The following is a 23,464-nucleotide window of genomic DNA, read 5'->3' as shown; positions in this document are numbered from 1 at the left end:
AACAAAAACATTATCCAGGAGATTATCGTACCTTCTCTGTGTCCAAAACCAGTTTCAAAGAAGGAACGTTTGTTGCACAATTTGGATGTTGTTCGCGCTCTAAAATTCTATTTAGATGCTACAAAGGATTTTAGACAAACATCTTCCTTGTTTGTTGTTTATTCAGGTAAAAGGAGAGGTCAAAAAGCAACTTCTACCTCTCTCTCTTTTTGGATTAAAAGCATCATCAGATTGGCTTACGAGACTGCCGGACGGCAGCCTCCCGAAAGAATCACAGCTCATTCCACTAGGGCTGTGGCTTCCACATGGGCCTTCAAGAACGAGGCTTCTGTTGATCAGATATGTAGGGCAGCGACTTGGTCTTCACTGCACACTTTTACCAAATTTTACAAGTTTGATACTTTCGCTTCTTCTGAGGCTATTTTTGGGAGAAAGGTTTTGCAAGCCGTGGTGCCTTCCATTTAGGTGACCTGATTTGCTCCCTCCCTTCATCCGTGTCCTAAAGCTTTGGTATTGGTTCCCACAAGTAAGGATGACGCCGTGGACCGGACACACCTATGTTGGAGAAAACAGAATTTATGTTTACCTGATAAATTTCTTTCTCCAACGGTGTGTCCGGTCCACGGCCCGCCCTGGTTTTTTTTTAATCAGGTCTGATATTTTATTTTCTTTAACTACAGTCACCACGGTACCATATGGTTTCTCCTATGCAAATATTCCTCCTTAACGTCGGTCGAATGACTGGGGTAGGCGGAGCCTAGGAGGGATCATGTGACCAGCTTTGCTGGGCTCTTTGCCATTTCCTGTTGGGGAAGAGAATATCCCACAAGTAAGGATGACGCCGTGGACCGGACACACCGTTGGAGAAAGAAATTTATCAGGTAAACATAAATTCTGTTTTTATTTAATTTCAATTGATTCAAAACCAAAATAATTGTGTTTGTAAATCTTACTTTATTTTTACATTCTTTATCTTGCAACATGAGAAAATGTTGTTTTTTTCATATTTAAAGGGACACTGAACCCAAATTTTTTCTTTCGTGATTCAGATAGAGCAGGCAATTTTAAGCAGCTTTCTAATTTACTCATATCAATTTTTCTTCGTTCTCTTGCTATCTTTATTTGAAAAAGGCATCTAAGCTTTTTTTTTTTTTTTTTAATTTGGTTCCGACCTCTGGACAGCACTCTTTTTATTGGTGGATGAATTTATTCACCAATCAGCAAGAACAACCCAGGTTGTTCACCAAAAATGGGCCGGCATCTAAACTTACATTCTTGCATTTCAAATAAAGATACCAAGAGAATGAAGAAAATTTGATAATAGGAGTAAATTAGAAAGTTGCTTAAAATTTCATGCTCTATCTGAATCACAAAAGAAAAAAATTGGGTTCAGTGTCCCTTTAATTGCATCGAATTATTATTCCTGTTACACAATTTCTGAAATTTTGAGCATGCCAAAAACAGTATATTAATTTTGATTTATATAGATTAGATTTTGTAACAATTGCCCTATTATTTCCCCATTTAGACATATTTTTTGGTTTGCCAGAATAACTACATATTGTTATCTCATTTATAAAATTTGTGTAATCAACTATAATTGAATGGTTACGTTAAATATGCAAAAACAGATTTAAATTGAAAGGATTATTTCATTTTGAAATGATTCAAATCGGCATAAAAAAATTATCTGCAGATCTGAATTATCGTTGTCTGTGTGAAATGCAAAGTGACTGATATTTCCACAAATGAAATGAGTATTTCTACAGTTTTTATGCGGCATCTCCTGGGAGATCTCTTTGCATTCAGAGGAAAAGCTGGGAATCTATTTTTATTATATTTCACTGTGATTAACTCTGCTTTCCCTTAGACAATGCCTACAGCAGTGACCCTAGAATTAAGAAATTCAAAGAAGAAGAAAAGGCAAGAAAAGAGGCAGAAAAGAAAGCAAAGGTAGACGCAAGGCGGAAAGAGCAAGAAGAAAAAGAGAAGGTGAGTGTAAAACGGGCCTTTTAAAAATACCGATGCTTTGTGCATAAAGTGTGGAAAAAAAATGTTCTAGTGGGTTACAGTATTTTATTATTTCACTATTGTTTGCATATAACTGTTTAACACCTGCCAAGGGATTAACACATTGTTTCCTATGGGGAAACGCTTCCTAAGTCTGCATTTGTAACTAAGGTCCACTGCTGTTCCCACATGAGCTGAGGAGTACAGGAAAACTTCAGTGTGAGGAACGGTTTCTTGCTATACAGCAATGAGGTATGTTCAGTCATATTTTCTGCAGGGACTGTGTTAACTCAGAAAGGCTGACAGTGTCCCCATTAGGGGAAGGGTAATCAGTAATCCTAGTGTTATCAGAGGTTTTTACTAGCTTACATAAAGGGTTAATTTTTTGTGGGCACTCGCACCTAGATTTAGAGTTTTGCGGCCAAAGGGGTGCGTTAGCTACGCATGCTTTTTTTTTCCCCGCACCTTTTAAATACCGCTGGTATTTAGAGTTCACAGAATGGCTGCGTTAGGCTCCAAAAAGGGAGCGTAGAGCATAATTTACCGACACTGCAACTCTAAATACCAGCGGTGCTTACGGACGCGGCCAGCTTCAAAAACGTGCTCGTGCACGATTCCCCCATAGGAAACAATGGGGCATTTTGAGCTGAAAAAAAACCTAACACCTGCAAAAAAGCAGCGTTCACTTCCTAACGAGGCCCCATTGTTTCCTATGGGGAAACGCTTCCTAAGTCTGCACCTAACACCCTAACATGAACCCAGAGTCTAAACACCCCTAACCTTACACTTATTAACCCCTAATCTGCCGCCCCTCCTATCGCTGATACCTGCATTACACTTTTAACCCCTAATCTGCCGCTCCGTACACCGCCGCAACCTACATTATACCTATATACCCCTAATCTGCTGCCCCTAACACCGCCGACCCCTATATTATATTTATTAACCCCTAATCTGCCCCCCAAAACGTCGCCGCCACCTACCTACAATTATTAACCCCTAATCTGCCGACCGGACCTCACCGCTACTCTAATAAAGTTATTAACCCCTAATCCGCCTCAATAACCCTATAATAAATAGTATTAACCCCTAATCTGCCCTCCCTAACATCACCGACACCTAACTTCAAGTATTAACCCCTAATCTGCCGACCGGACCTCGCCGCTACTCTATTAAATGTATTAACCCCTAAAGCTAAGTCTAACCCTAACACTAACACCCCCCTAAGTTAAATATAATTTTTATCTAACTAAATAAATTAACTCTTATTAAATTAATTAATCCTATTTAAAGCTAAATACTTACCTGTAAAATAAATCCTAATATAGCTACAATATAAATTATAATTATATTGTAGCTATTTTAGGATTAATATTTATTTCACAGGCAACTTTGTATTTATTTTAACCAGGTACAATAGCTATTAAATAGTTAAGAACTATTTAATAGTTACCTAGTTAAATAACCTAAGTTACAATTAAACCTAACACTATCCTATCAATAAATTAATTAAATACAATACCTACAAATAAATACAATTAAATAAACTACCTAAAGTACAAAAAATAAAAAAGAACTAAGTTACAAAAAATAAAAAAAAATATTTACAAACATAAGAAAAATATTACAACAATTTTAAACTAATTACACCTACTCTAAGCCCCCTAATAAAATAACAAAGCCCCCCAAAATAAAAAAATGCCCTACCCTATTCTAAAATAAAATTAGAAAAGCTCTTTTACCTTACCAGCCCTTAAAAGGGACTTTTGCGGGGCATGCCCCAAAGAAAACAGCTCTTTTGCCTGGAAAAAAAAACATACAATACCCCCCCCCCCCCCAACATTACAACCCACCACCCACATACCCCTAATCTAACCCAAACCCCCCTTAAATAAACCTAACACTAAGCCCCTGAAGATCTTCCTACCTTATCTTCACCACGCCGGGTATCAACGATCAGTCCAGGCTCCGATGTCTTGATCCAAGCCCAAGCGGGGGCTGAAGACGTCCATCCTCCGGCTGAAGTCTTGATCCAAACGCCGGCTGAAGAAGTCCATCATCGGGCAGAAGTCTTCATCCTATCCGGGCAGAAGAGGAGATCCGGACCGGTAGACATCTTCATACAAGCGGCATCTTCTATGTTCTTCCATCCGACGACGAGCGGCTCCATCTTCAAGACCTCCGGCGCGGATCCATCCTCTTCTTCCGACGACTAGACGACGAATGAAGGTTCCTTTAAGGGACGTCATCCAAGATGGCGTCCCTCAAATTCCGATTGGCTGATAGGATTCTATCAGCCAATCGGAATTTGAGGGACGCCATCTTGGATGACGTCCCTTAAAGGAACCTTCATTCTTCGTCTAGTCGTTGGAAGAAGAGGATGGATCCGCGCCGGTGGTCTTGAAGATGGAGCCGCTCGTCGTCGGATAGAAGATGCCGCTTGGATGAAGATGTCTACCGGTGCTGGACTTCTTCAGCCGGTGCTTGGATCAAGACTTCAGCTGGAGGATGGACGTCTTCAGCCACAGCTTGGGCTTGGATCAAGACATCGGAGCCTGGACGGATCGGTGATACCCGGCGTGGTGAAGATAAGGTAGGAAGATCTTCAGGGGCTTAGTGTTAGGTTTATTTAAGGGGGGTTTGGGTTAGATTAGGGGTATGTGGGTGGTGGGTTGTAATGTTGGTGGGGGGGTATTGTATGTTTTTTTTTTCCAGGCAAAAGAGCAGTTTTCTTTGGGGCATGCCCCACAAAAGGCCCTTTTAAGGGCTGGTAAGGTAAAAGAGCTTTTCTAATTTTATTTTAGAATAGGGTAGGGCATTTTTTTATTTTGGGGGGCTTTGTTATTTTATTAGGGGGCTTAGAGTAGGTGTAATTAGCTTAAAATTGTTGTAATATTTTTCTAATGTTTGTAAATATTTTTTTATTTTTTGTAACTTAGTTAGTTTATTTAATTGTATTTATTTGTAGGTATTGTATTTAATTAATTTATTGATAGTGTAGTGTTTGGTTTAATTGTAACTTAGGTTAGGATTTATTTTACAGGTAATTTTGTAATTATTTTAACTAGGTAACTATTAAATAGTTATTAACTATTTAATAGCTATTGTACCTGGTTAAAATAAATACAAAGTTGCTTGTGAAATAAATATTAATCCTAAAATAGCTACAATATAATTATTTTTTATTGTAGCTATATTAGGATTTATTTTACAGGTAAGTATTTAGCTTTAAATAGGATTAATTAATTTAATAAGAGTTAATTTATTTCGTTAGATAAAAATTATATTTAACTTAGGGGGGTGTTAGTGTTAGGGTTAGACTTAGCTTTAGGGGTTAATACATTTAATAAAGTAGCGGCGAGGTCCGGTCGGCAGATTAGGGGTTAATACTTGAAGTTAGGTGTCGGTGATGTTAGGGAGGGCAGATTAGGGGTTAATACTATTTATTATAGGGTTATTGAGGCGGATTAGGGGTTAATAACTTTATTAGAGTAGCGGTGAGGTCCGGTCGGCAGATTAGGGGTTAATAATTGTTGGTAGGTGGCGGCGACCTTTTGGGGGGCAGATTAGGGGTTAATAAATATAATATAGGGGTCGGCGGTGTTAGGGGCAGCAGATTAGGGGTACATAAGTATAACGTAGGTGGCGGCGCTCTGCGGTCGGCAGATAAGGGGTTAAAAAAATTTAATAGAGTGGCGGCGATGTGGGGGGACCTCGGTTTAGGGGTACATAGGTAGTTTATGGGTGTTAGTGTACTGTAGAGCACAGTAGTTAAGAGCTTTATGAACCGGCGTTAGCCCAGAAAGCTCTTAACTCCTGGCTTTTTTCTGCGGCTGGAGTTTTGTCGTTAGATTTCTAACGCTCACTTCAGCCAAGACTCCAAATACCGGCGTTAGAAAGATCCCATTGAAAAGATACGCAATTGACGTAAGGGGATCTGCGGTATGGAAAAGTCGCGACTGGAAAGTGAGCGTTAGACCCTTACCTACACGACTCTAAATACCAGCGGTAGCCCAAAACCAGCGTTAGGAGCCTCTAACGCTGGTTTTGACGGCTAACGCAGAACTCTAAATCTAGGCGTCAGTTTGTTATGTGAATTTGGGACAAACGTTTTTGTGTCTGGGAGTAACGTTTTCTGTTTTATGGAACATTTGCTTGAGGGTTATTTGGGGTTGTTTATAACCCACATGGCTTTCAGGCAGGGTTTGTTAGTTTTGTGTAGGCCCCAGCAACATCGAGTGAGGTGGGCGGGGCCTACATTTACAAGCAGCAAGCAACTTCTCCTGAGGTCCTGATAGTCTTCTGAGGGACTAATTGAAGCTTTAAACCCCATATTATCGCTTCTTAAGGGCAGGTAGGGCCACAGCAGAGCTGTGGCAAGGTGCTTTAGGGGGTTTTAACCGGTTTTATACAATTATCAATCCGGTTTTTTCATTTGGGGGTCTATTGCTTTTTTACTTGTGGTGCAATCCTTCTAAAGCTTAGTGGGTGTACTGTTAAAATTTCGGAATTTTTGAAGCAATTTTAACCTGTTTTGCAGTTTGTGTATGCCTTTTTTTTTCTCTTAAAGGTACAGTACCGTTTTTGCAAATTGTGTTTTTTTCATTAAATAAAGTGTTTTCCAAGCTTGCTTGCTTGCTTCATTACTAGCCTGTTAAACATGTCTGACACTGATGAAACTCATTGTTCAATTTGTTTAGAAGCCATTCTGGAACCCCCTCCAAGAATGTGTCCCAATTGTACTGATATGTCTATAAATGGCAAACAGCATATTTTGAATTATAAGAATTTGGCATTAAATGATTCTCAGACAGAAGGAAATCAGGTTTCGCCATCTAGTTCTCCCCAAGTGTCACAACCAGTTACGCCCGCACAAGCGACGCCAAGTACTTCTAGTGCGTCTAATTCTTTCACCTTGCAAGATATGGCTTCAGTTATGAATACTACCCTCACAGAGGTTTTATCTAAACTGCCAGGGTTGCAAGGGAAGCGCAGTAGCTGGGTTAAGAACAAATGCTGAGCCTTCTGACGCTTTAGTAGCCGTATCCGATATTCCCTCATAATGTTCTGAGGTAGGGATGAGGGATTTGCTGTCTGAGGGAGAGATTTCTGATTCAGGAAAGATGTTCCCTCAAACAGATTCAGATATGACGGCATTTAAATTTAAGCTAGAGCACCTCTGTTTATTGCTCAGGGAGGTTTTAGCTACTCTGGATGATTGTGACCCTATTGTTTTTCCAGAGAAATTGTGTAAAATGGACAAATATTTAGAGGTTCCTGTTTACACTGATGTTTTTCCGGTCCCTAAGAGGATTTCGGACATTGTTACTAAGGAGTGGGATAGACCATGTATTCCGTTCGCTCCCCCTCCTGTTTTTAAGAAAATGTTCCCCATTTCTGACACCATAAAGGACTCATGGCAGATGGTCCCTAAGGTGGAGGGAGCTATTTCTACTCTGGCTAAGCGTACAACTATACCTATTGAAGACAGTTGTGCTTTCATTGATCCTATGGATAAAAAGTTAGAGGGTCTCCTAAAGAAATATTCTGGAATTAAGAGCGATATTCAATGCTCTTCAGGCGTGGCCTCAGCTGGCTTCGGCCGGATTCATCAGGTTTCAGTCGGACAACATCACGACTGTAGCTTATATCAATCATCAGGGGGGAACAAGGAGTTCCTTGGCGATGATAGAAGTTTCCAGGATAATCCGATGGGCAGAGATTCACTCTTGCCATCTATCAGCGATCTATATCCCAGGGGTGGAGAACTGGGAGGTAGATTTTCTAAGTCGTCAGACTTTTCATCCGGGGGAGTGGGAGCTCCATCCGGAGGTGTTTGCTCAACTGGTTCAGCTATGGGGCACACCAGAATTGGATCTGATGGCGTCTCGTCAGAACGCCAAACTTCCTCGTTACGGATCCAGGTCAAGGGATCCTCAGGCAGTACTGATAGATGCTCTTAAAATTCCATAATTCAAACCAAAATGACCTGCAATGCTGGGGTATAGAAAAAGTCAGTTTAGGAATGAGAGGAGGAAACTTAGAATCAGCTCTATTGAAAGCTGAAAGTCGGTGGATCTATTTATTGAACTCAGTTCAACCGCATGGGTTAAATGAGCAGAACAACTACTATATTTTTTTGTAATGAGCACAGTTGTAACAATATAAAGAAGTATTGAAACTTGTTACAAATATTGGGGGCACAACTCATCTGACCTAATAACTTTTATATAGTGATATCAATGTGAAATTAAAACACTTAATATTACAAAGTAAAAAATACAAAAAAACAAATGAATAAATATAACAAGAGTGAATGAGAATAGGAACAAATCATTATACAAGTTATTCTAACTTAACATCAAATCCTCACCCCCACGCACACAAATATAATGAGCTGCACATCTTCCTCACAGGCATCACTAGCTCACACAATGAATTAAGGACACAGGTCACCTAATCTGTATAGGATTCAACTATACAACCTAGACACTGAAAGAAATAGTTCACTCTCACACAGTAACAGCACAAACTTAATCACTACAATCAGTAGTGTATGAACTTAGACACAGAAAGAAAGAGTTCACTCTCACACAGTAACAGCACAAACTTAATCACTACAATCAGTAGTGTATGAACTTAGACACAGAAAGAAAGAGTTCACTCTCACACAGTAACAGCACAAACCCAATCACTACAATCCGTAGTGTATGAACCTGAGGATACAAACCAGGACACCACCGTTACCAAAAATTTGTTTAATAATGTAAACAAATATAAAAAATAAAAAAGAGCAAGCACACATAACACAAGGACTTAAATGAACAAATAACACAACTCACAAACCTGAGACAGTAGTGGTTTTTTTAATATATCACTTACACACATAGGGTGAATTTAAGATCATCCACATTTGTTGTGAAAATAATGCTTACATATGTACAGTAGAAAGCAGAAATATAGTGTTATGTCATATACAGGACTATTTAATAAATAGGATTCAATATAGAAGTCAAATTAATTAGAAAAAGAATTGCAAGTAACTAGAATAAAGTACCCCCATAATTTATGTATACAACAACAATATGTTAGTAACAACCGAAGCTGTAATTACAACAACAGTCTAAGATACAACCTACATGTAATATAGATCGCTAAACCCCAGCATAATATTGCAACCACCAACAGTAAAAATAGATCTGTACAAGAAGCTGTCATTCATTGTACAGGCAATGCAATGACAGCTCGTCAAACTCCAGCAGAATAACGCAACTACCTATAATAAAAACTGATTTGTACACGAAGCTGTCACTCTACAAACAGTGTCCAATCAGTACACAATTTAAAAATAGAAGAAGGCGGGACTTCCGGTTTACCGGTATATACCCCCAAACAATCGGCGGCTCGCCGCCTTTGACAAAGCCCGGAGGGGCGAAACTAGTTAGGAGTGTATGTGAGCGTTTGGGCGCTCCAATTTTAACTGCCTACACTACATGTCAAATTAGACTCATAACGATCATAGCTATACTTAGTTAATTTGTTGATAGTCTGGGTTGTGCCAGACTTAGCCAAGGTTTAATATATTTAGCATTCAGGCATTCAGCCTAACAGTTACCCTTGTACTTTACCAGAGAGGATCAGATATATAGAAAGCTTAGCAAACGCATTTGCAGCACAAATACATCAACAGAGATATCTGTAATAGAAACTGACAGAATTTAAGGCTGTGTGGTTAACGTAACTTTCGTTCTCCTAAGGCACGGTGAAAAGCGTACACAGAGCCAAACACAACAGTGTCCCAAGAGGCAACAGAGAGAAAATATTCCATTACAATATAAACACTGCCTAAAAAACTAAGGAGGCATATACTACCTAAGATATACAATACTGATATTGGTAATAGTGGTATTTGTTCTCTGGAAATAAAGATACGGGCAAGTGAATGTTTTTTAACATATACAGAGGAATATAAACTGTGCTCTTTTGGGGAAGTGCAGAGTAAGTTACGGCTTCAAAAACGCTTAAGTAAAAAGTGCAATAATAATCATAACAGATAGCGTTTCAAGATTTAGCATAACATCTTAGTTGTGCAACAGTGCAACAATTTTCTGACAACTTAAGAATAAATGATCCACACAGCACTGTAACGAACATTAACGTATCAAGCAGAAAAACTGCAAATGCTGTTCTATAAATAATAACTCTCAGGTATAACAACCAGAGAGGGTACATAAAAAATCATTACTGGCTAACAAGACTCATAAGGGGATCACCAGGGTACCCAAACAACAGATACTGGGATTACTAGGGTACCCAAATAATTATTTGGAGAATGTATGTTATAAGATTGATTTAACATACACATTATTGTGGGACCCATTTATCTAAGTATAGCACAGCCAAAATAGTATTACTCTGGGGGAACAAAGATTAATATTACAGGCCTTCGATATTATAGTCTTTCACCCAAGAGAATATATACAGTCTAATCACATGATAGTGTTAGTGTCGATTTTAATTTGTGTGTAACCCTTATTTTAAGTGCATTTCATAATAAAAGTTATATTTTAATTTTACCCGGTTTGGATAATCTGCCTTAAAGTCTAGGCTAAGAGTGCTTATATGTGCATACTTTCAGGAGACATCCACATCTTTGTGAGAGTCTTCTTTGTCTTTTTCGAAAATGCTCTAGCAGTACCTTGGTCGTTCAACCTGGCTAATGTGTTTCCACCATTCCCTCTCCTCCTGCGTCTGATTGCCAGAATCAAACAGGAGAGAGCTTCGGTGATTTTGATAGCGCCTGCGTGGCCACGCAGGACTTGGTATGCAGACCTGGTGGACATGTCATCTCTGCCACCATGGACTCTGCCACTGAGACGGGACCTTTTGATTCAAGGTCCATTCAAGCATCCAAATCTAATTTCTCTGCAACTGACTGCTTGGAGATTGAACGCTTGATTTTATCACAGCGGGGTTTCTCTGAGTCGGTCATAGATACCTTGATTCAGGCTCGAAAGCCTGTCGCCAGGAAGATCTATCATAAGATATGGCGTAAATATCTTTTTTGGTGTGAATCCAAAGGCTACTCATGGAGTAAGATCAGGATTCCTAGGATTTTGTCTTTTCTCCAAGAAGGATTGGAGAAAGGATTGTCCGCTAGTTCCTTTTAGGGACAGATATCTGCGTTGTCTATTCTGTTGCACAAGCGTCTGGCAGATGTCCCAGACGTTTGGGCTTTTTGTCAGGCTTTAGTTTTAGAATTAAGCCTGTGTTTAAACCTGTTGCTCCGCCATGGAGTCTCAATTTAGTTCTTAAAGTTCTTCAGGGGGTTCCGTTTGAACCCATGCATTCCATAGATATTAAGCTTCTATCTTGGAAAGTTCTGTTTCTAGTTGCTATCTCTTCAGCTCAAAGAGTTTCTGAACTATCTGCATTACAATGTGACTCGCCTTATCTTGTTTTCCATGCTAATAAGGTGATTTTGCGTACCAAACCTGGGTTCCTCCCGAAGGTTGTTTCTAACAGGAATATCAATCAGGAAATTGTTGTTCCTTCTCTGTGTCCTAATCCTTCTTCTAAGAAGGACCGTCTTTTGCACAACTTGGACGTGGTTCGTGCCTTAAAGTTTTATTTGCAGGCAACCAAAGATTTTCGCCAATCATCTTCTTTTGTTTGTTGTCTATGCTGGAAAGCGTAGAGGTCAAAAGGCTACGGCTACCTCTCTTTCCTTTTGGCTGAAAAGCATCATCCGTTTGGCTTATGAGACTGCTGGACACATGGGCTTTTAAAAATGATGCTTCTGTTGAACAGATTTGAAAGGCTGCGACTTGGTCTTCGCTTCATACCTTTTCCAAATTTTCCAAATTTGATACTTTTGCTTCTTCGGAGGCTATTTTTGGAAGAAAGGTTTTGCAAGCAGTGGTACCTTCCGTTTAGGTTCCTGTCTTGTCCCTCCCTTCATCCGTGTCCTAAAGCTATGGTATTGGTATCCCACAAGTTACGATGAATCCGTGAACTCTGTACATCTTGCAAAAGAAAACAGAATTTATGCTTACCTGATAAATTTCTTTCTTTTGCGATGTACCGAGTCCACGGCCCGCCCTGTCTATTCAAGACGGATAGTATTTTTTTTTATGTAAACTTCAGTCACTTCTGCACCTTATAGTTTCTCCTTTTCTTCCTTGGCCTTCGGTCGAATGACTGGGGGGTGGAGTTAAGGGGGGAGCTATATAGACAGCTCTGCTGTGCTACTCTCTTTGCTACTTCCTGTCAGGAAGGACAATATCCCACAAGTTAGGATGAATCCGTGGACTCGGTACATCGCAAAAGAAAGAAATTTATCAGGTAAGTATAAATTCTGTTTTATTTGTTTGCAGCGTTCGCTGCACTGAGCTGCTAAGGCAGCCCACGGCAGAACGCTATTTCTCTGAGAGGTGTTGTTTCCACCTCTTAGCCAATAGCCGTTCAGAAAATCCGACTTGGCGCCACCTTGCGCCAGATTTCCTGCACGGCTATTGGCTAAGAGGTGGAAACGTCACCTCTCGTCCAAATAGCGTTCTGCCGTGGACTGCCTTAGCAGCTCAGTGCGACGAACGCTGCAAACAAAGGAGCTTTCAGCATGAAGTATTGAAGAAATTCCAATTTTAAATCCTAGCGTTTCACAAACGCTAGGATATACCATCACTTTAATAACAGTCATACACTGACTTAAAATTGCATTCTCTATCTGAACTATGGAAGATTATTTTTGAGTTTCAGGCTCTTCAATACGGGGCTCGACACATTATTAAACTTAAACTGTGGAGCCAGCTATACATTTTAGTAGCTAGGTAAAACATTTTGTATTTAGATATATTACAATAGAAACAAATAAGAAAATAATTGGCAGACTAAAAACTATAGTATAAGTAAGAGCCTTCTATTGATTTGTTTTTTTTTCTTTGTTTTTTTTTTTCTTAAAATTCAAGGACCATTGAATACAGTAAAATTGCATATTCCACAAATGCCTTCATTTATATGTAACAAATTAAAAATGACTATTTTCCCTTTTAAAGTGATACTATCTCAATAATCTTTTTATAGCAAAGGCAAGCTGAACTAGAAGCTGTTCGACTAGCAAAAGAGAAGGAAGACGAAGAAGCTCGGCAGCAAGCATTAATTATTAAGAAAGAAAAGGAAGTCCAGAAAAAAGCAATAAAGAAAGAACGACAGAGGTTGCGGACCTCATGCAAGGTCAGTGGGGTGAATGGTGACCACTAATAACATTGCTTACTCTCCAATGCTTAATTTAGGTTATTGCATGTAATGTGTATAATACATTTTCTAAAGAGGCTTTAATCCAGTCTCTACTGGCTGCTTTATAAACAGTTGTAGTCTTGTCTAGCATGGTGTCCAAATTCAGCGCTTGAGAACCGAAAACAGGTCAGGCTTTATTGTTTTTTTTTTAAGCGCACAAGCACAATTATTGTTTGTTTAAAAAAAAAAAAAAGTAAGTATGTATGTATGTATATGTGTGTATATATATATATATATATATATGTGTGTATATATATATATATGTGTATATATATATATATGTGTATATATATGTATATATATATATATATATATATATATATATATATATATATATATATATATATACATATATATATATATATATATATATATATATATATATACCAGTGTTGCATATAATGGGTTCTTTCAACAATTACTTCAACATAAAGAAAGGAACAGAGATAAGACTGGTACAAGAAAGTACAAAAGTACAGAGAACTTTTTTTTTTTTTTTTTTTTTTTTTAATTATTTTTAAAGTAAATCTGGAGCACTTACCTACAAACACTCAAACTGCTAATTGAAAATAATAATAATATATATATATATATGTATTTGTAATAAAATAAGAAAAACAAGTTATTTGTAAGGGGGGGGCAGATATTTCTTTTTTTTTTTTAATCTTCATTTTCCATAAAAATATATAAAACATACATATTATGTAAAAACATATTTCTAAACAGTTTGCAGTCAGCTAAGAACTTCCAGTTTGTATAACGGTATGGAAGCCACAACCTTTTGACTTGGCATATTAAACAATAAATGCTAGATATAATGATATATTCAAAGCAAACATTAACCTGGGAATAAAATGCAGATAATAAAGTTACTATGTAAAATAGTAATAAGATTCTGGTGCTGAGGGGAAACTCAATTAGTAACTTTACCATTGTCATATTGCACACGGCCATTGTTTGTACACTTCAGTGTTTGTTTTACATCTGCTCCTGCAAAAAAAAGACACCTAGGTTCCAACATTGCTGCTCCCATTACTGTATGGAAACTCAGTGGAATTGGAAAGCACACAATTTTCACAGTTAAATTACAGGAAAAAGGGACACAGTAAATAATGAAAGTATATTGCAGACAAAAATTTTGGGTATTTGCAGATAAAACATTTCTATTTTTTCCTGCAGAACTGGAATTATTTTTCAGACAATGAAGCCGAAAGTGTAAAAATGATGGAAGAGGTTGAAAAACTGTGCGACCGCCTTGAATTAATTAGGTAATGTTCTTGGAGTCCCCCCCCCCCCCCCCATAGATAATCAGTTCATGATAAACTGTATTTCTCTTGCAAGGTGTATCCAGTCCACAGATTCATCCTTTACTTGTGGGATATTCTCATTCCCTACAGGAAGTGGCAAAGAGAGCACACAGCAGAGCTGTCCATATAGCTCCCCCTCTAGCTCCCCCCCCCCCCCAGTCATTCTCTTTGCCGGCTCTAAGCACTAGGGTCTCTCTTGGGAGTGTAAAGTGAATGTGGTGTTAGAATTGTAGTTTTATTATCTTCAATCAAAAGTTTGTTATTTTAAATGGTACCGGTTTGTACTATTTACTCTCTAGCAGAAAAGTGATAAAGATTTCTGCTGAGAGGAAAATGATTTTAGCATGTTGTAACTAAAATCCACTGCTGTTCCCACACAGGACTGAGGAGTACCAGAAAACTTCAGTTGGGGGGAACAGTTTGCAGGGTGATCTGCAATAAGGTATGTTCAGTCATTTATTTCTAGACAAGACTGAGATAATGCTAGAAGAGACTGACACTATCCCCATGAGGGGAGGGTAAGCTATGTTCACAGACTTAGTAAGGAATTGAATGCTTACATAATAGGGCTAATATACTGGTTGACACTTATTAAGGGCAATCGATTGTTTAGCTAAGGAAATATCGTTTTGCAAGACACTTTGAAAGCCCTTTTGGGTTCTTTCTGGGGTTATTACCCACATGGCTGTTTTTTATTCACTTAGGAGTGATTTAGTAGGCCTCACAACTCCGGAGTAGAGTGGGAGGGGCCTAATTTCGCGCCTCAGATGCGCACTTAGAATTACAGAGAAGTTCATGCTGCTTCACATGGAGGGTCCTGCTGCTGTTTGAGGGCCTTAAAGAAGCTATATTCCCCCAAATCTGATCCCTAAGGGAAGGTAGGGCCCACAGCAAGGCTGTGGCAAGGTACTGTAGTAATTTTAACCGGGTGTTGGCTTTAAGCTCCTCCGGTTTGGGCATGAAGGGGTTAATCGTTCTGCAACTTGTGGTGCAATCTTATTAAGGCTTTAGGTACATACTGTGAAAATTTCAAAAGGATTGCTGCATTTTTCACTGTTTTGTAAAATTGTGTGCTCTTTATCTCTTAAAGGCACAGTAACGTTTTTTTCAAATTGTGTTTTTTAGTTGATTAAAGTGATTTCCAAGCCTGTTTGTGTACTCTACTAGTCTGTTAAACATGTCTGACACTAAGGAAAATCCTTGTTCAATGTGTTTAGAAGCCATGGTGGAACCCCCTCTCAGAATGTGTCCCACTTGTACTGATATGTCTATACACTTTAAAGATCATATTGTTGCACTTAAGAATGTGGCCCAATATGATTCTCAGACTGAAGGTAAAGAGGGTAGCCCGTCTGCCTCTCCCCAAGTGTCATAACCAGTTACGCCCGCGCAAGCGATGCCTAGTGCGTCTAACCCTTTTACATTACAAGACTTAGCGGCAGTCATGGATAATTCACTTACAGCCTTCTTATCTAAACTGCCCGTGTTACCTGCAAAGCGTGATAGCTCCGGTTTAAGAACAGATTATGAGCATTCTGACGCTTTGGTAGCCGTATCCGATATACCCTCACAACGCTCTGAAGTGGGAGCGAGGGATTTGATGTCTGAGGGAGAAGTCTCTGATTCAGGAAGGGTTCCTCCTCAGACAGATTCAGATACATTGGCTTTTAAATTTAAGCTAGAACACCTCCGCGTTTTACTTAGGGAGGTATTAGCTACTCTGGATGACTGCGACCCTTTGGTGATCCCAGAGAAATTGTGTAAAATGTATCTAGAGGTCCCTGTTTACACGAATGCGTTTCCGGTCCCTAAGAGGATTGCGGATATCGTTACTAGGGAGTGGGATAGACCAGGTGTTCCCTTTGTCCCCCCTCCTGTTTTTAAGAAAAAGTTCCCCATATCTGACCCTGTGCGGGACTCGTGGCAGACGGTCCCTAAGGTGGAGGGGGCTGTTTCTTCACTTGCTAAACGCACAACCATACCAATTGAAGACAGTTGTGCTTTCAAAGACCCTATGGATAAGAAGTTAGAGGGTTTACTTAAGAAAATTTTTGTTCAACAAGGTTTTCTTCTCCAGCCTATTGCCTGCATTATTCCTGTAACTACTGCAGCCGCTTTCTGGTTTGAGGCTCTGGAAGACTCACTCCAGACGGAGACCTCATATGAGGAAATTATGGATAGAATTAAGGCTCTAAAGCTAGCTAATTCTTTTATCACTGACGCCGCTTTCCAAATAGCTAAGTTAGCGGCAAAAAACTCGGGTTTCGCCATTTTGGCGCGCAGGGCGCTATGGCTAAAGTCCTGGTCGGCCGATGTGTCGTCTAAATCCAAGCTTTTGAACATCCCTTTCAAAGGAAAGACCCTTTTCCTGCCTGAATTGAAAGAGATTATTTCAGAAATCACCGGGGGAAAAGGCCAAGCTCTCTCACAGGACAAGTCCTTTAAGACAAAGAACAAAGCTAACTTTCGTTCCTTTCGTAATTTCAGGAACGGCCCCGCTTCATCCTCTCCGGCTGCAAAGCAAGAGGGTAACGCTTCACAGCCCAAGGCAACTTGGAAACCTTACCAGGGCTGGAATAAGGGGAAACAGGCCAAAAAGCCTGCAGCTGCCACCAAGACAGCATGAAGGGGTAGCCCCCGATCCGGGACCGGATCTAGTAAGGGGCAGACTCTCTCTTTGCTCAGGCCTGGGCAAGAGATGTACACAATACTTGGGCGTTAGATATTGTATCCCAGGGATATCTTCTAGAATTCAAGGGTCCTCCTCCAAGGGGGAGGTTCCACATTTCTCGTCTGGCTACAGATCAGACAAAGAAAGAGGCGTTTTTACGCTGTGTAGAAGATCTACATACAATGGGAGTGATCCAACCAGTTCCGATCGTGGAACAAGGGCTGGGTTTTTAATCAAACCTGTTTGTGGTTCCCAAAAAAGAGGGAACTTTCAGACCCATCCTGGATCTAAAAATTCTAAACAGATTCCTCAGAGTCCCATCATTCAAAATGGAGACCATTCGGACAATCTTACCAATGATCCAGGAAGGTTAATATAGGACTACCGTGGATCTAAAGGATGCATACCTACACATTCCTATCCACAAAGATCATCACCAGTTTCTCAGGTTCGCCTTTCTGGACAAGCATTACCAGTTTGTGGCTCTTCCTTTCGGCTTAGCCACTGCTCCCAGAATTTTCACAAAAATGCTAGGGTCCCTTCTGGAGGTGCTAAGACCGCGGGGCATAGCAGTGGCGCCTTACCTAGACGACATTTTAATTCAGGCGCCGTCTTTCCAAAGAGCCAAGTCTCACACGGAGATTGTATTGGCCTTTCTGAGGTCTCACGGGTGGAAGGTGAACATCAAAAAGAGTAGCTTACGTCAATCATCAGGGGGGAACAAAGAGTTCCCTAGCGATGACGGAAGTAACCAAAATAATCAGGTGGGCGGAGGACCACTCCTGCCATCTCTCAGCAATTCACATCCCAGGAGTAGACAACTGGGAGGCGGATTTTCTAAGTCGTCAGACTTTTCACCCGGGGGAGTGGGAACTCCACCCGGAGGTATTTGCTCAGCTGACTCAGCTATGGGGCACTCCAGAATTGGATCTGATGGCGTCCCGTCAGAACGCCAAACTTCCTCTCTACGGGTCCGGGACCCCAAGGCGGTATTGATAGATGCTCTAGCAATGCCTTGGTCCTTCAATCTGGCTTATGTTTTTTCACCGTTTCCTCTCCTCCCGCGTCTGGTCGCCAGAATCAAGCAGGAGAAGGCTTCGGTGATTCTGATAGCGCCTGCGTGGCCACACAGGACTTGGTATGCAGACCTAGTGGACATGTCATCTGTCCCACCATGGACACTGCCAATGAGGCAGGATCTTCTAATACAGAGTCCGTTCAAGCATCCAAATTTAGTTTCTCTACGTCTGACTGCTTGGAGATTGAACGCTTAATTCTATCTAAGCATGGGTTCTCAGAGTCAGTTATATATACTCTGATTCAGGCTAGAAAGCCTGTCACCAGGAAAATCTACAATAAGATATGGCGGAAATATCTTGGTTGGTGTGAATCCAAGGGTTACTCTTGGAGTTAAGATTAGGATTCCCAGGATATTGTCCTTTCTCCAAGAAGGATTGGAGAAAGGATTGTCAGCTAGTTCCTTAAAAGGACAAATATCTGCTTTGTCTATCCTGTTACACAAGCGCCTGGCAGAAGTACCAGACGTTAAAGCGTTTGCTCAGGCTTTAGTCAGAATCAAGCCTGTCTATAAACCTGTGGCTCCGCCATGGAGTTTGAATCTAGTTCTTCAAGGGGTTCCGTTTGAACCTTTACATTCCATAGACATTAAGTTGTTATTTTGGAAAGTTTTGTTTTTGGTAGCTATCTCTTCTGCTCGAAGAGTTTCAGAATTATCTGCCTTACAGTGTGATTCACCTTACCTGGTGTTCCACACAGATAAGGTAGTTTTGCGTACCAAGCCTGGTTTTCTTCCTAAAGTTGTTTGTTACAAGAATATTAACCAGGAAATAGTTGTTCCTTCTCTGTGTCCTAATCCATCTTCGAAGAAGGAACGTCTATTACACAATCTTGATGTAGTTCGTGCTTTAAAGTTCTATTTACAAGCAACTAAGGATTTCAGACAAACATCTTCCTTGTTTGTTATCTATTCTGGTAAGAGGAGAGGTCAGAAAGCGACTGCTACCTCTCTTTCCTTTTGGCTGAAAAGCATCATCCGTTTGGCCTATGAGACTGCTGGCCAGCAGCCTCCTGAAAGAATTACTGCTCATTCTACCAGAGCAGTGGCTTCCACATGGGCTTTCAAAAATGAGGCTTCTGTTGAACAGATTTGTAAGGCAGCGACTTGGTCTTCACTGCATACTTTTGCCAAATTTTACAAATTCGATACTTTTGCTTCTTCGGAGGCTATTTTTGGGAGAAAGGTTTTACAAGCAGTGGTGCCTTCCGTTTAAGGTACCTGTCTTGTTCCCTCCCTTCATCCGTGTCCTAAAGCTTTGGTATTGGTATCCCACAAGTAAAGGATGAATCCGTGGACTGGATACACCTTGCAAGAGATAACAGAATTGATGCTTACCTGATAAATTACTTTCTCTTGGGGTGTATCCAGTCCACGGCTCGCCCTGGCATTTAAGTCAGGTAAAAAAAATTTTGTTTAAACTACAGTCACCACTGCACTTTATGATTTCTCCTTTTTCTTCCTAACCTTTGGTCGAATGACTGGGGGTGGAGCTAGAGGGGGAGCTATATGGACAGCTCTGCTTTGTGCTCTCTTTGCCACTTCCTGTAGGGAATGAGAATATCCCACAAGTAAAGGATGAATCCGTGGACTGGATACACCGCAAGAGAAAGTAATTTATCAGGTAAGCATAAATTCTGTTTCTTGAGGTTGCCACATCTAATGCAGCTTTCATTACTGATTATTAGTGCAGCCTACACTGTATGCAAGAAGTATAACTGTTTTTGCAAAGAGAGTACTTTTAATTTTAACACTTTAGCTGCCAGAAGGAGCCGCATACATTGTTTTGCCTTGGACTACAGACTATTTTGGTAGGTATGAAGTTAAATACTATGAGAGTGTAAAACTCAAGCAAAACTTAAGTAAAGGCAGCCTGCATAATGACAAGAGTAAAAACAGTTTATTATTTAAATGTTTGTTTCCAAATCTGTTATGGTGGTTGTGTTCAGCAGCTTATTAGTGATACAGGAGTGGGCGGAAGTACTCACTTTTATACTTTTTAAAAACAGTGTCCGTACTTGGCAGATAAAATTGCCAACGAGACAGCAATCTTTAATATATAATAAAGATTTTTTATACAAAAAAACAAACAAAACATTGCAGCCCTTTCCCCTTGACTAATGATCATCTAAGTACTTTTAATCACTCTATTTACAGAAAATAACCAAACATAAAGGAAAAAATAGATGTCTTATATATATTTATTTTTAAATACCCTACCTAAATAAAATAAAATATGTATTTAAAAAACGATTATTTAAAGTCTGAATAGAGCGCTCATTATAATCTCTATTATCAAGTGCTTGTTTCTGAGGATCAGTAATGTAAAATTGCATAAAATTACACTGTTAAAGTGATGGTAAATTTGCGGGCAAGTGAAAGTAAAATTGTAATCCTTGCAATCTTTAACTATAACTTTTTTTTTTTGCTGATGTTTTGGCGTGCTGTAAGACACCGAAAGGGTAAAAAAGCTGCGCATGTGCTGGCGATTTTGAGAGCATGCATTGCTCTCTATGTCACTACAACAGAAACAGGAAATGTAGGGATCAGAGAAAGCAAACTAATACAGTAGGATTTAAATAAAAATAAAAACATGTATTATTGATGTTATAAAGATGTAAGAATAGTTATAAATAGGTTAAATTTGCCATCACTTTTGGGCTGGTAATCACTACAAAGCTAGAAAGTTTAATCAATTTATGGGGGCTGTTGCTAAGAGGTTAAAGAAGGTGTAGGCACAGGCATATTCTATTAGTAACCTCATTTTCTTTTATACATTGGAAAAATCTGTATACTCGCCTAATGCAGTCACTGAGTGTTTGTTGTCTGAGGAGCACTAACCATGTAGTAGCTTTTAAATGTACAGCTCCGTTCTAGGTAACTGGTGACATCACTGCATTTAAACTGAGCATGAATTAGGCCATACGTTCTTTTCTGAGGCTTACTGCAGTAGGCTCTCTGTGATTGGCTTTTATAAGAGCAGAGGCACTTCCTCATTGTGTTGGCTGTGGGTGAGAGAGGTTCTTACTGATCACCAGTCTTACCTCCACACTTAGAGGGAGGGATATTTAACCCCTCAGTTAAAAAGAGGAGTGTCCCTACTACCATTTATCTTCTGGTTTTGATTTCCCTTTTGTTGTTAATAGAACGTCGGTATTACAAGCGTAATTTGTAATATCTCACTGCAGTTGTGCTTGTGATTACACATATTCAATAGAAACATTCTGATCTTTTGTATTTTGTCCATTACTCGGGGCTGAATACAAGAACAATGGAGCTTTAGTTTCTCCAACATTGGTGTGTCCGGTCCACGGCGTCATCCATTACTTGTGGGAAATATTCTCCCCCACAGGGAAAGGCAAGGAGAGCACACAACAAGAGCTGTCCATATAGCTCCCCCTCTGGCTCCGCCCCCCAGTCATTCTCCTTGCCGCTCTGAACAAGTAGCATCTACCACGGGGATGGCGAGGAGTTTGTGGTGTTAGTTGTAGTTTTTTATTCTTCTATCAAGAGTTTGTTATTTTAAAATAGTGCTGGCTTGTACTATTTACTCTATAACAGAAAAGTGATGAAGATTTCTGTTTGAGGGCTATGATTTTAGCACCAGTAACTAAAATCCATTACTGTTATCACGCAGGACTGTTGAAACAAGAGAACTTCAGTTGGGGGTAACATTTTGCAGACTCATCTGCTTCAGGTATGACTAGTCTCCTAACAACACAGGCTAATGCTAGATGACAGTCATATTTCCCCTCAGGGGAAACGGTAAGCCATTTTTCTTTCACCTCAGCAAAAAAGATAACAGGCTTCCCCTTTTTGTTTTTTATGCTGGTAGACACTGTTAGGGGCAAAATCGATTGGTTTTTATTACAATATTATACCATTTGAAATATTTTATAAGCTCACATACACTGGGGAACGTTTTTTATTGATCTGGCTTGTTTTAGACACCTAAATCTAGTCAGGAAGGCCCCTTCACTCTAGTGTGCTGAGGGAGGAAGCCTCATTTTGGTGCTTCAGCTGCACAGTTGATTTACAAGGCAGTGCATGCAGATTCATGTGAGAGGGTCCTGTGGTTCAGAAAGTGACTCCAAAAGGCTTTTTTCTGTGAATGGTGACCCCTAAGGAAGGTAAAAAGCTGCAGCAAGGCTGTAGCTGGGATTGTGGTGTATAAAAACGGTTAAATCCAACAATTAGCTCCGGTTTGCTTGTTTAAAGAGCTAGAGTCTCCATATTTGCTGTGCAATACTTTCTAAGCACTAAGACACTGGGGTCCAAATTTCAGAAAAATCGGATATTGCCTTCATAGTTTTTTGAACATTCAGAAATAAATGTGTCATTTTATTATTTAAAGAGACAGTAACGTTTTTGTTTAAAATCGTTTTTATTGCATTGTTTGCCTGCCTAAATCTGTTTAACATGTCTGTTCCATCAGATAACCTATGTTCTGTGTGTATAGAGACAAATGTGGTTCCCCCTTCGAGTGTTTGTGATAATTGCGCCATAGCGTCCAAACAAAATCAGGACAGCTCTGTTATTTTTCATAATGTTGCCCAAGATGATTTATCTAATGAAGGTAGTGGGGATAGCTCTACATCCTCTCCTTCTGTGTCTACACCAGCTTTGCCCGCGCAGGCGACACCTAGCGCGCCAGTGCTTATTTCTATGCAACAATTATCAGCAGTAGTGGATAATTCTATAGCAAATCTTTTATCCAAACTGCCAGCTTTTCAGAGAAAGCGTGATTGTTCAGTTTTAAATACAGATAAAAAGGATGAACAATCAGACGCTGACGATGCCTTATCTATTTTACCCTCGCATCAATCGGAATTGGCTGTAAGGGAAGGGCTGTCTGAGGGTGAAATTTCAGATTCAGGAAAAATTTCTCAACAGGCAGAACCTGATCTAGTGGCATTTAAGTTTAAACTAGAACATCTCCGCGCTTTGCTTAAGGAGGTATTAGCTACTCTGGATGACTGTGATTCCATGGTAGTACCAGAGAAGTTGTGCAAATTGGACACATTTTTAGAGGTCCCAGTGCACGATGACGCTTTTCCAATACCTAAGAGGGTAGCGAACATAGTGGAAAAGGAGTGGGAGAAGCCA

The 23,464-nt window shown here is 39.9% G+C and overlaps 1 protein-coding gene across 1 annotated transcript in view; it reads left to right on the top strand.

Moving 5' to 3' along the window:
* The window catches only part of DNAJC2 (DnaJ heat shock protein family (Hsp40) member C2), a 155,134-nt gene that overhangs the window by 24,330 nt on the left and 107,340 nt on the right, over positions 1-23,464 (top strand). Inside the window, exons 9-11 of the mRNA XM_053716540.1 lie at positions 1,871-1,992; positions 13,093-13,242; positions 14,485-14,573. Of these exons, the coding sequence (XP_053572515.1) occupies positions 1,871-1,992; positions 13,093-13,242; positions 14,485-14,573 (361 nt within the window). The remainder of the gene's footprint in view (positions 1-1,870; positions 1,993-13,092; positions 13,243-14,484; positions 14,574-23,464) is intronic.

Source organism: Bombina bombina, chromosome 6 (assembly GCF_027579735.1).
Source record: "Bombina bombina isolate aBomBom1 chromosome 6, aBomBom1.pri, whole genome shotgun sequence".
In the NCBI taxonomy this organism is placed as follows: Eukaryota; Metazoa; Chordata; class Amphibia; order Anura; family Bombinatoridae; genus Bombina; species Bombina bombina.
Note: the sequence above shows the minus strand (reverse complement) of the source record. Positions and strands in the feature narration are given on the sequence as shown.